This window comes from Alosa sapidissima, chromosome 14 (genome assembly GCF_018492685.1).
Source record: "Alosa sapidissima isolate fAloSap1 chromosome 14, fAloSap1.pri, whole genome shotgun sequence".
In the NCBI taxonomy this organism is placed as follows: Eukaryota; Metazoa; Chordata; class Actinopteri; order Clupeiformes; family Clupeidae; genus Alosa; species Alosa sapidissima.
Genome location: NC_055970.1, coordinates 5,853,693 through 5,866,192, shown reverse-complemented (window position 1 = coordinate 5,866,192; position 12,500 = coordinate 5,853,693). Strand labels below are relative to the sequence as shown.

The 12,500-nt window shown below is 41.4% G+C and overlaps 2 protein-coding genes across 2 annotated transcripts in view; one reads left to right on the top strand and one right to left on the bottom strand.

Annotated features, from left to right (window-relative positions):
- The window catches only part of nav2a (neuron navigator 2a), a 188,508-nt gene extending 182,302 nt beyond the window's left edge, over positions 1-6,206 (top strand). The window contains 5 exon segments of the mRNA XM_042061593.1: positions 1-31; positions 378-574; positions 936-1,054; positions 2,661-2,861; positions 3,234-6,206. The exon segment at positions 1-31 is cut by the window's left edge and continues 41 nt beyond it. Coding sequence (XP_041917527.1) covers positions 1-31; positions 378-574; positions 936-1,054; positions 2,661-2,861; positions 3,234-3,359 — 674 coding nt within the window. The 3' untranslated portion in view covers positions 3,360-6,206.
- A 409-nt stretch (positions 6,207-6,615) lies between these two features.
- dbx1a (developing brain homeobox 1a) lies at positions 6,616-9,714 on the bottom strand. Its single transcript, XM_042061923.1, has 4 exons — positions 9,264-9,714; positions 8,921-9,025; positions 7,309-7,511; positions 6,616-7,171 (listed from the first exon to the last, which is right to left on the bottom strand). Exons 1-4 carry the CDS (start codon positions 9,619-9,621, stop codon positions 6,845-6,847), a joined length of 993 nt encoding a protein of 330 aa, XP_041917857.1. The 5' UTR covers positions 9,622-9,714; the 3' UTR covers positions 6,616-6,844.
- Positions 9,715-12,500: the final 2,786 nt, after the last annotated feature.

The following is a 12,500-nucleotide window of genomic DNA, read 5'->3' as shown; positions in this document are numbered from 1 at the left end:
CTCCAAACCTGCAGCTTCACCACAACTTCAGGTAACACCTGGAATCTCTATAATCTTCTTACTTTTCTTACATGGTTTCTTGGTATTAAAATTGTCTTTAATGGCCTCCTTACGCCAAAAACCTTTGACAAGGTTTGGGAAAGGTTCTTGAAAGAGTCTTTTAACTAATGCCACCCATTCAAGCTTTACTCAAAAGACTACAATCTTTAAAGAATCTTTCCCAAATCTTGTCAAACTTGTTTGGTGTAAAGAGGCCATTAGGGAGACTTTCCCCTTCATGGCAGGTCTGTGTAAAAAATAATGGATGTAATAATGGATGTTTGACCAGTAGATGGCAGCAGTTAGTTCTCATGTGCATACCCTTACGTGTGCTTCAGATGGGTGCTGTGTGCCAATCACATGGAGCCTGTGAAGGGCTTCCTGGGCCGCTACCTGCGCAGGAAGCTGATCGAGACGGAGATCAGCAGCCGCACGAGGAACCAGGAGCTGGTGAAGATCATCGATTGGATCCCACGTGTATGGCATCACCTCAACCGATTCCTAGAGGCTCACAGCTCCTCCGATGTCACCATTGGTGAGAAAAACAACAGTGACCTGGGAATCATAATGATAATTTGATAATACAATATTTTTTCATCAAAAGCTTGAGATAGAGGGTTAGTTGGTGATTATAGGGAGATATAGGAAGTATATTTTTGGGGCTTTTTATGCCTTTAATTTGATAGGACAGTGGAGAATGACAGGAAGCGAGTGGGAGAGAGAGTCGGGGTGGGATCCGGAAAGGACCACGGGGCGGGAATCGAACCCGGGTCGCCAGCGTACGGTGCAGGTGCCCCAGCCAGTTGCACCACGGCTGGGGCCTATAGGGAGATAGTTTGTGTAGGTGTCACTAGAAGTTTGAGGTGATTCACGGCTGCGTGCGATTGGTTGTGCAGGTCCGCGCCTGTTCCTGTCCTGCCCCATGGATGTGGACGGCTCCAGAGTCTGGTTCACTGACCTGTGGAACTACTCCATCATTCCCTACATGCTGGAGGCAGTCAGGGAGGGCCTGCAGGTACAAGCACACCCCTGTGGATTAATTTTCCCATTTAATGTAGCCACACACACACACACACACACACACACACTCATGATACACATAGGAACTTTTTGAACAATGTTGCCAGGCAATGTTCCTGAGTATTGTTGTTTGGCACATTCCCATTGTTATTGAGCAACTTTTTTTTTTTCTGGAGAACTTTAATTGTCAATAGAAAAAAAAAATATTATTCAATCAGACCACATGGAACCGTTTTTAATAACGGTTTGTTGCCCAGCATCATTGCTCAAAAGGTTGCCCCATGTATCATCACCATTAGACATATTGTTTACAAGTGCTCATTTAAAAGAAATGCAAGAAATGTGTGATGAACCAAAAAAGGTTGCATAAGAAAAGCACATGACAGCCATTGCATAATGTGTAGTGAGTAGTTGGGTCTCTTTACAAACACAAAACAGTCTGTAAAGTCAGTCTGTTTATTTGTTTAAAGTCAAAATTACATTACATTACATCTAAGGAGATTACATCCACAGACTCGTATGTTGTTATCTTCATATCACAGGTTTCGTTTAGTCATTTGAACACTGTTACAGTTTTTTTTCTGAATGCTTAACCACAACCCTGATTCTTATAGCACAATTTCTAAAACTATTAATACTTATAGCAAAACCACTCACTGAGTTAGCAAAACTAAAAGCACAAACACTGCTTTGCACTCAGTTTGCAATTTTGTAACACACACTTTGCACAACTGTAGGCACAATTCACTGCACAGCACTCTTTTTGCGGAACCTCACTTTACACTCAATTTCCAAATGATCAACAAACTCCTAGAAAATCTATACACATGTATGGCTATTATTTACACTACTTTGCCAACTCTCTGGCACACTTTCTCATGTGAAAACTGTTTTAGATAATTAGTTCACTTTACAATCAGCCTAAGCACTATAAATAAGCCACAGGTAATGTACAATGGGTACAATGGAGGGAGCAGGAAGAGTGAGAAGAGAAAGAAATAGCCCTTTTACAGACAAAAAACAGTCTACATGTGGGGATATTGTCATATATTTTCCCCGGTGCCTTGGACTAGGACATTGCATGTGATGTAGACGAAATTTTGAGGGAGACGACCCGATGTAGACTGATTTGTTTTGTCTCAGTGAAATTGCTATTTTGTGTTTTGACTTGGAAAAACACACTTGTGTTTGTTTTGATATGTGTAAATAAACAATAATACTTGAAGTTTGGATCCCTGTATGTTTACAGAACTATGACACAAGTATGACCTCAAACTGACATAGTCTACCTTGTGCACAGAGAAAGCAAAAGCCAGATGTGTTTTTTATTCAGACCATCAGTGTGTAGTTGGCACATTGTGTGCTTATTATTGTGATGGCTTGTGTTTACTGTTTGATACGAAAACATCATTTTTACGAAGGTGTGAAGAGTTAAGCAAGGTGTGTTAGCTTTTGCAAGAGAACTACAATGTTTTGCTGATTGGGTGAAAGGTTTTCCTATTTGTGTGTAGAGTTTTGCAAAAAAAGCCATAGTTACAAAAAATGTGCTTAAGCAATCAGAAAAAAACTGTAAATGGGCCTCTCTGTCTTTCACCTTCCAGTTGTATGGCCGCCGAGCAGCATGGGAGGATCCAGCCAAGTGGGTCCTGGAGACGTTCCCATGGACACTGAGCCCCCAGCAGCCTGATTGGCCGGCGCTGCTGCAGCTCCGCCCAGAGGACGTGGGCTTTGACGGCTACTCCGCCCCCAGGGAGGGGGTGTCCAAGCCGTCCACTCAGAGCGACAGTGACGCTGACCCTCTGGTAAGAGAAACAAACTGATAGAAAGCACATGCCGTTATATGAATAAGCAGAATTTCTGCTAATGACCCTTTCAAGTTTCTGGTACTTGAAGACATTTAAGGGAATTGGTTAAAAAAAATCTTTGATTGTGTCACTCATCCAAACATGCATGCATTTGTATCTTGATGTCTTGAATAGTAGTAACCTGTCAGTAATCTTGTATGATGGCTGTAACATTAGACTTACTGTTAAAGCTAATTGAAAACGTTTTCCAGTTGTTCTTTAATAGCTCTTAGCACACATGTACAGTTTTGGACTTCCATTGTTACATAAGTAGAATAGAGAGAGAGAGTAAAGGATAAAGGATATTTAGTAGATGTTTTTCTTTTTCAGATGAACATGCTGATGAGACTGAAGGAGGCTGCTAACTGCTCCAGCCCACAGAGCTACGACAGCGACTCCAACAGCAACAGTCACCATGACGACATCCTTGACTCCTCCCTGGAGTCCACGCTGTGATCAACCCTTTTTTTCTTTATTTTAAAATTTCACAAATGACTTTCAGTTTCAATTTTATGTTACGGCCAGGCAACAAAATCTAATCGCCTCTGTAAGTGTAACCCTATCTTCAGTCATGAACGAACACTTTGGGTGCTGGTAACCCAAAACCAGAAAAGGCGTGACCACAGAGACATGAGAAGAAATTAAAACTGCACTACTTCTATTTTTGCAACTATATTTCAAGGGGCTTTTTGCAAAGGATTGTTGGATGTGAAAATGGGAGTTGGGAAAAAAAGAGACTTTAAAAGCATTTAACACTGTGGAGGAAAATGTTTTGTCCAAATCCATTACCTCGCAAAACCCTCTCATCCCCCCATTGTACTAAATGGTATCCAGAGGAACACTTGGTGCTAACGGCCCCCTCTGCTGGCTGCTTGTGTCACTGCATGGAGCCCATTACACCCCTACTTGTAGCAGCCTCACACTTCGCTCTCTGTCCTCTCAACTTCACTCTGACCACCATTAACCAGCACTTCCTCGCCCAGCCAATGGGTCAGGTCATCACCACACCGTCACCATCTCCCGTTCAATCTAGCAACGCTTCATCAGACCAGCAGGAGGCGCTAGCCAAACGTCATCTCATGGCTGTTATATAGCACTGCACAAGTTAACGGTGTAAGGAGCACAGCATAATCAATCTATAATGGTAGCATTACAATATGGAGCACATGTGAAAACTCAGTAAAAGACTACTCATCATCATGGTCTCCTAACCAGTTTTTAGATGATACACGTATATCTGCAATGAATATCACTGGCACATTTTGAAAGGGAGATGTCCTCAGTCAACTCTCTGATCAGGCAAAGCAAAGTCACTGACATGCTGGAAAGAAAGGATGTTCAACACTCTCATCATGGTTCAGATAGGATCGTGTGAGAGATTGCCCTTCCTCACACCCTGCCCATGTGTCCGTTTTTGGGCTTGGGTTCGGGGGGGTGGGGGGGGGAGGGTGAACTTACATGAAGTGCTTTTTTCTACCTTAAGTTTACCCTAAATGCCTGAGCGTCTGAGTATTGCGTGAAGCCTTGAACAAACGTTTGCCTTCCAGCTGAAAAAAAAAAAAAAAAACCCTGTCCAGACAGTCAGGGTGGTCGCTGGTGGCATCCCATGGTGCATCTGTCCATCTTCAGCAGAGAGAGGCAAAGTGCTGCTGACCCATCGCATCCTGTGCTCTCTCGGACGGGGAGCTGTAGCACAAGCTTCTACAAGCATCTCTCTTTCTCTTTTCTTTTTGGTGCTGAAATCAGACTCTGAAAACAAAAAATAAAAAAAAACAGATGCCTTACGTTTTTGTAATGAAATGAGGACGGTGCGCATAAGTGTTTTGATTTGTTTTCCTTTTTTGTGGGATTGTTTTGCTACTGAAACACAGGGCTGTATGATGCTACTTTCTTTGGACTCTGCTTGCTCCACAGTGACCCTTAGTGAAGTGGCATCCTTCATCATATCAACACCCAATGCCATGTTTGTTAGTGGAGCGAAATTCAATCGAAGAAAAGCAAATATCAAGAAAATGGATATAGATTGGTTTTGTAAGCTCAATGCTTCAGTCAGGATCTAGAAATGCTGTAAAATATCAGTTTATTTTGCACTGATCAGTCAGTGTTTAGCCTGAAATAAGTCAGGTTTTCATGCCCTGAAGCAAGTCCTCCTTTTTACTATACGAATGATGCCTGAGTGAAATCTTTCTGAATAAGGTTATTTTTTTATACCTCATCAACCTTTGGGCCTTTGTCATGCTTCTAGTGAGACCTAACTGCTTGGGAAAATAATTGTAACTGTAGCTGCGGTGCTACAGATGTGTTCAAATCACTGTCGGCCATTGTGTATGCTGCTGTATGTTGTCATTTGGCTTTAATTGATTGAACAAATGGGAGAGGCTGAAGTGTTGGAGCCTCAACATGAGCGTTTGTGTGTAGGATGGTTATTGTTATCATTACTCTGATTTAAACGTGTGTTAATCCTGCAGCCTTGCAGCCGCTCTGGCTTCCATGACATCTCAGCGTGTGTGCCCAGTCTACCAATCCTATGCAACATCATTTTGGATTTGAAATGGAAGCCAAATACCTTTTTTTTGTTTTGTTTTTGTTTGTTTGTCTGTTCTTCAAACATCTTCAGCACTGCCAAGACCATGTACATTGTGTGTGTATATTATATATATATACATATATATATATATATAGTTTGTGAATATTGTTTTGTTGTCCCCGTGAGTTCCCAGGGCTTTGTGTACACATGCAAGCACAAGAGATGTGTATGTTTTGTCTGTGACCTAGAGTGAAAATCAGACGTCTGGATGTGCTAAATTAAAGGATGGTTTGTCTGCCAGAGAAATTTGTCCATACAGACAAGTCTGTTTGACGCTGTGCTTTTTCCTTTGTACAGTTTTGCCTTGTATGATAAAGCAATGTAAATATTTGCATACCAGCTGCAATTTTTGATGATATTTCAAGTCATTTATAACAGAGCTTGAAGATATGTGAGTATTTTATGGACAACCTTTTTTTCATCTGCCAGGTGTTTAGAGTTCATCATAAACTAAATGTAAAATGAGCAAGTCAATTGAACTATGAATCTGATGATCTCTGTGCCAGTCTTAAATTATTTGTAATTCAATAAATGATTGATTATTTATTCATGGTGGAAATGAAATGTGATTATGTGATGGGACAAATGTATTCTTGATAAGGGGTTGTTTTGTATTTCTGATATTTCGCCTCTTAAAATATATAGTTATTTTGAGAGTGGAGTTCAGGACTGAAGCATGCCTTTCCCAAGCAATAAATAAGGGCTCTCTTGTCAAACCTTGTCCTACTTCCTTATTGATTCATATTTCAGATAACTATAATATAGACCTTTTTAAGAAATCCTCACAATGAGCATACTAGGCCATTAACTCAGTCAACTAAAACGTCCTTCTGATCTAACGCTGGAGTTAAACAATAAAAGTAGAAGAAGAGTGGCATATGGAATTAGGATTCCTGATCAGTTAACAAACTTTTCCACTTTATAGCCAACTTATTTTGTTACAAACAAACAACGATATAAATTATGAGTTTGGTCTAAAATTTACTTGGTATCTGTACAAAACATTAACACAAATGTGTGCTGTAAAATACAACATAAATCCATATAAATTATACACAAAATGTCTACAGTTCTTAATATAAAATTATATCTATATGGAAAGTTCAGTCATCTTAATATTCTTGGTATAAAATATCCATACAAAAATAATTGTACAAAACACTGTACAGTTCTAAAAAGCTGTGCAAGACAGCAAATCATTTAAGAAGTATATCCTGATATTAACGTCCACTGTCTGTGATCTGAGAGATAACATTGAGATACATTCTTTAAATTAAACGGATACATCCTCTTATGTGTAACCTCATATTTTTGTGCTTATTAACAGTCAGTTTGAGGACCACAGGGAGACTGGTTACGAGACGGTAATTTCGTCCTCTGAGTCTGAAAAGTCCGAATGTTTACTGGAGAGCGATGGAGACGACATGCTTGATGTGACGCTTCTGGAGAGGTCGCGTGTAGCTGGTGAATGGCAGAAGTGTGGTGAGCTCGCACTTTCTCCGTCGAACGCGTCCTCGTCGTCGTCATCTTCCTCTGAGGACTTCTTGCAAACATCACTGAGATCTGGATTAGGATTGGTTTTTGTGGGAAGAGTTTGCTCCCTGCAACCACCCGAGGACAGCAGCTCTCTCTCCTTTGAATTCCTCCATTTCATACGCCGGTTTTGGAACCAGATTTTGACCTAAAACAAAAATAAAACTCTATGAGTCAATCAGACCTCTTGTGAATTGCTGTAGGCCTATTCGTATAGGCTACTTTTTAGTCCACACAACAGTCTCTAACTTATTGATTGTAGCCTACATAGAGGGGAAAGCGTACCTGTGAGTCTTTGAGGCCGAGTTTGGCCGCGAGTTTCTTCCTGTCAGGTTTGCTGATGTATTTCTGCTTTTGGAACATTTTCTCTAGAGCTTTGCGCTGCACATCAGAGAAGACGGCCCGTCTGAGCATTCCTCTTCTCGGCTTTCCTCTGGCAGCCAACGGCCAGGCGAAAGTCCCTGGGATCGGAACCACAGATGAGGAAGCTGTGGAAGAAAAAACAATTATTATTATTATTAGGTGTTCGTTGTTAGACTACATTGGACCACATTGGGCATTTTTTCCCTCAATATTACGCATTAGCCGTCAAAGTCCTGTTAACGCAGACGTTAGGGGGGCCATTGCGTGGTATTAAACAGAATTCAATATTTTCCTTTAGTCGTGAAACTCCTCTCTGTTTTCAGTGAAATGGCACGAGGTGACTAATTAGCACATTGCCCGGATCTACTCCGCATTGGTATGGTAAAAAGGGAGAGTATCCTTTTTTTAGCAACCCCCCAATGACGGACAGAGGAGTTAATAAAGCGTGAACGGTAATTGTGTAGTAATGAACTGACGGAGAAAAGACTCCGGACAGGCAGCTAAGGCCATATATTATTTCCACAAAGGGAGATTTACACTTTCAAACTAAACACAACTGCATGCCAGCATACTGATGACCGGGGCCCGTTTTTTGCCCCCAAATCATTTTCATTAAATGAACACGAAAAGCTATTCAGGGCGCTCAAGTTGTTTTGTTGAAGTATTCAGCGAAGCTCATGAAAAGAACTGCACTCTATTATCATTTGTCTGAATGAAATCATGGACTAGCCGCCTTAGTCTACCTCTAAAAGATTATTCTAAGGCTCTCAATGAATGGATCGCAACTATTCAAGGAGAAATCAAGGAGTAGCCTGTTTGAGGCCCAAGTGTGTTTGCAGATCATTTAGTGACACGTTGGGCCTATAATAAACTGGCAGCTTGTTTTGATGTCTGGTTTTGGAATGTGTAACACATAGGATTTTTTAATTGAGTAGGCCTAGTATTTAAAAAATAACTTTTTAATAAGATGCTACCTTTCGTTTGTCTAAGCTTTAACTGTCCACTTGGTGTTAGACCGTCACAGGTAGGCCTACAACAACACTCTATGTGGTCTTGTGAGAATATTGAACACATTCAATGGTGCCTAATGGAGAAATTAGTCCATGACCGGTGAACGCCCCTCTGCCGCCTGGTAAAAGTCAATCCTCCCTGGGTCTGTGTGTGGTTTGCCCCGGAGGGAGCTGGCCAGATTGGTCATGGTGCTGAAAGCATTGTTGGCAGCCAGTGGATTGAGTGGCCCCACACTGTGGGAAAACCGAGAACCTGCTGTAACGCCAAAATGCATTCGGTGCAGGAGGGAGGAAACCCTGCTTCGCGCTTGAACCGTGACTATTGCGCCTAATTTGTAGATTTAAGAGGGGGAAGAGGGTGCGCTGTCAAAGAAGTCAGTGCCCGCGCTAAATGGGGCATCGAATTGGCGAGACTTGTCTCGACAATGCTAGCCTATGTCGGACCTCTGTATATTCTCCGGTAATAGAGAAAGCCACAGGGAAATGGACAAATGTAAAGTGACAATGTAGATCATGTGACATACCTGGAAAGTAGGATGACCGGACGAAGGAGGGGTAAAATGACCCGTCAACGTAAGGGAAGGACAACGCCTTGGTGTGTAGATGTTGAACGCAGGGTGGAGATGACGCTGTTGGAAAAAAATACTAAATTAGTATAAAAAAGCAACCAGTTATGTCACTGTGCGTGCTAATGTGCTTTATGACATTTATCACATATACTTGGGATTCCATAAGTGGTCTAACTCATACAGAGCTGCGGCAAATGGCAAGTTATGCAGTTTGTTAAGAGCCTACATGCATTTACTCCATACACAACTACAGAAAAACAAAAACATGCCGGTTTGCCTTGTAAAAAGAAACACTCACCTTTCTTGGGCGATGGTGCCAGAATAGCGTTCATTCCGAATTTCAGATAAGCTGGATCTTTGGTGGCGGGTGAACTTTTAGGGTTGCAGGAGACATGCGTCCTTGAAACAGTGGTGGTTACGCGCTCCAGTAAGCTGTGGTTGACTGGCATGTTGTGGGTTGTAGAAAGTGGCGGAGAGCTGCTCGGTGCAGGGATTGGTCGGCTCAAGTATGCCGGTCTGCCAAAGCGCAGGAGGTCGTCTACCATGAAGCCGGATGGAGAGGGAATCGTCGCCTGAAATGATGGATGCCACGCCGCTGTTGGTCGCAGAAGACCCGGGTACATTGCTGGTGGTGCAATAACGCTGGGGATCATCATCTTCCTGTCTGGATAAGTGCGATTACAAAGTCTTAGAGTGAAGTATTCCGCTGCCCAGAGGAAAATCTCTTCTCGTTTAAGCTCCTGATAGAAAGTCTGATCGCGATCATCTGAGCCCTCTTGGGTGGAAAGTGGCTTTATAGGGGACGGCCAAACAACTTGGGTCCTAGGATGACAGGCACAACAATGCAGCTCAATAAAGTCCTCCGCAAGAGGTTCTTTCAAGCGGGGTAGAGAGGCGTCTGATTGGCTAGTGAGTGCAATTTATGATTGGATTAGACTTCATAAGATCGCAATAGACAATGCCCGCCCAACAAAGAAGGCGTAGTCATCATTTTTGCATATTGACTAAGTTTCATTGATGCTCTGATGTATTATAGATGGGAGCAGGCACGCACAAGCTAATTAAATGGCTATAATTGATGGACCCAAATTTAGGAATCTAAAAGATCGGCTTTGCCAAATGAATAAACAAGACCAGGCTATAATGGGCGGGTAACCGTCTGTTGAGAAATAGTCGTAAACCGGTGCAGAAAATTATAAAGAACTTGGTTGTGATGTATACGTTTTAATAACACGTGCAGATAAACTTGAAATTAAGATTTTTTTTAAAAAACATGTCTTTTCAACATTTACATTACATTGCATTTAGCAGACACTTCTTGACATTTAGGCTACAACTCCGAATACTGCTACCAACTGCCCATTATACAAAAGTTGTCCTATACAAAGAAAAAAATAATAAGTAGCCTGTCAATATACAATTTATTTTGACACTACTCTCCCGATTATAACAACTGCCACCCTTCTGCAACTTTGCCTATACCACACCATCCCACTGGGCTAATCTATGCAGTGTATTTGCCCATCGCCATTTATATATTTATTTAATAGCCTACAGTTTAATGCGCTCGCATAAGATTCAATCTGGACTCCGTCATGCAGTAATGCTATAAAAGGATTTTCGGTTGGGATCTCTTTAACAGATGTGTTAAATATCCAGAGTTTGAAAAAGTGCTCATTCATTTCTTGGGGTCTGCTGCACATTCGCAAAGAGAAGTGTGCGGTTCTGGCGGCGCAGACCTTATCCTGTTAACCATGAACTAACTGTCACCCTCAGCTGTTCCCCTCCTCTTTCTTTTCTTAAACAAAGGTTTCTAAAAAAATCCCGCTTTATTTCCATGCAGGGATTTCATTCTGGTGGCTTAAGCGCATGAATAAAAGTGCATCTGTGATTTAAAACGCGTCCATAAAGACTGGACACTTAAACTCAAATTAAACTGATATGAACGACACACTGAATGGCTCACACACCGGGGCGTGCCGTGGCTCCGTTTGAATTCCGTCAACTTTTTTACTCTTTAGACATATTCTAGGGGAGCGGAGCAATGGCTTGCGTATTTAAGCAAATCCTGGATATTCAAATAAGTACGCGAATGTCAATAACGTTTTAACCAAATCGCGGTGAATCTAGAAATCTCTATTGAAGTCCTCCATATATTTCTTGAGTAAAATAAGTAATTTGAGACTGATGTGTCTTTACATTCTTGAAGTTCTATAAATACCCTACAATATGATAATGAATATATTCAATAGGGCCTAGAAAATATTTTAAAATCTTCTAACCGGGTATTTACATTGGCAATAGAATATTCAACATTTATTTTGCTAGTATGCGACCATCTCATCTAAACGACTGACTAGACTAATTCGATTTACCAACAGACGTCTATTTACCAATAGAGTTTTTTTCTTCACCAGTGCTAGTCCATTAAGTAAATTGCCAAAATATGTATATTTTAAGAAATAATTTTTTCAAGGATTAGACTTGATGCTGTCTGGTAGGCTACTGTTTTCTGTCCCTTTTGTCGTCATCGATGAATGAGGTTTAAAAGAGAAAGCTAAGACCTGTGACTAATGATGCTTGACCAGCGTTCTCTTACCATTTTTGTTCGGCATTTGCTTCCATTTCAATTGGGTCTTCGCGCAGTTTAATTTCTAAAGTCAACAGTTTTCATTGAAATGCCTCGATACATTTTTCACACCCTTTAGTTGACACGTCGCGTGTGTCCACCAACGTCCAAAAAGTGTTTTTAAGCTCAGAAAAGCGCTTGGCCACTGGAGGTCTTTGTGCGTCTTGTCAATTGATTTAATCGCAAATTGCAAATTTCGAAAAATTCAAACAAAGTACACGAGTAATAAAGAAAACATATTTTATATAGGCCATATATATTAGTATATAGGTTATAGCTCTACTGCTTGTTTTGGCGCACTATTACACACCAGATCGTGTAGATAGCCTACTTCAATATTGGTGCTTTAAGCGATTTTCTCCTTGCATAATGTCTCAACAATTCTCAATGGATATAACTTGATTGTGCCCTATAATTGTCTGAGAAAGATGTTAAAATTATTCTTGCATCCAGTTTAATTCCAACCTGTCCGCCTCCGTGAAATCATTCTCTTTAAGGCAGAGTGAACGCTCATCAGATCGGCATGGCACTAGGTGACCTCGAGTCGTGAGTGTTTCAAGTTGTATTATCACACATATACACGCGCACACACGCACACACGCACGCACACACGCACACACGCACGCACACACACACACACACACACACACACACACACACACACACACACACAGGAAGAAAGAGAGAAAGAGAGACAGACAGAGAGATAGAGACGCATCTAATCAACATAGGACAGAAATGCAATGTTTGGAGAGACAGAAAGAAACAGTTTCAAAGCGTTTTACAGCACTGTATTTCTTTACTTTTCTTAAAATACCCCACCGTGTCTGACAAGCAGATGATTTCCCACACTTATTGCATTGCCCCATGACCGAAACTAATTTCTACTAGCTGCGCGCAAGCCTG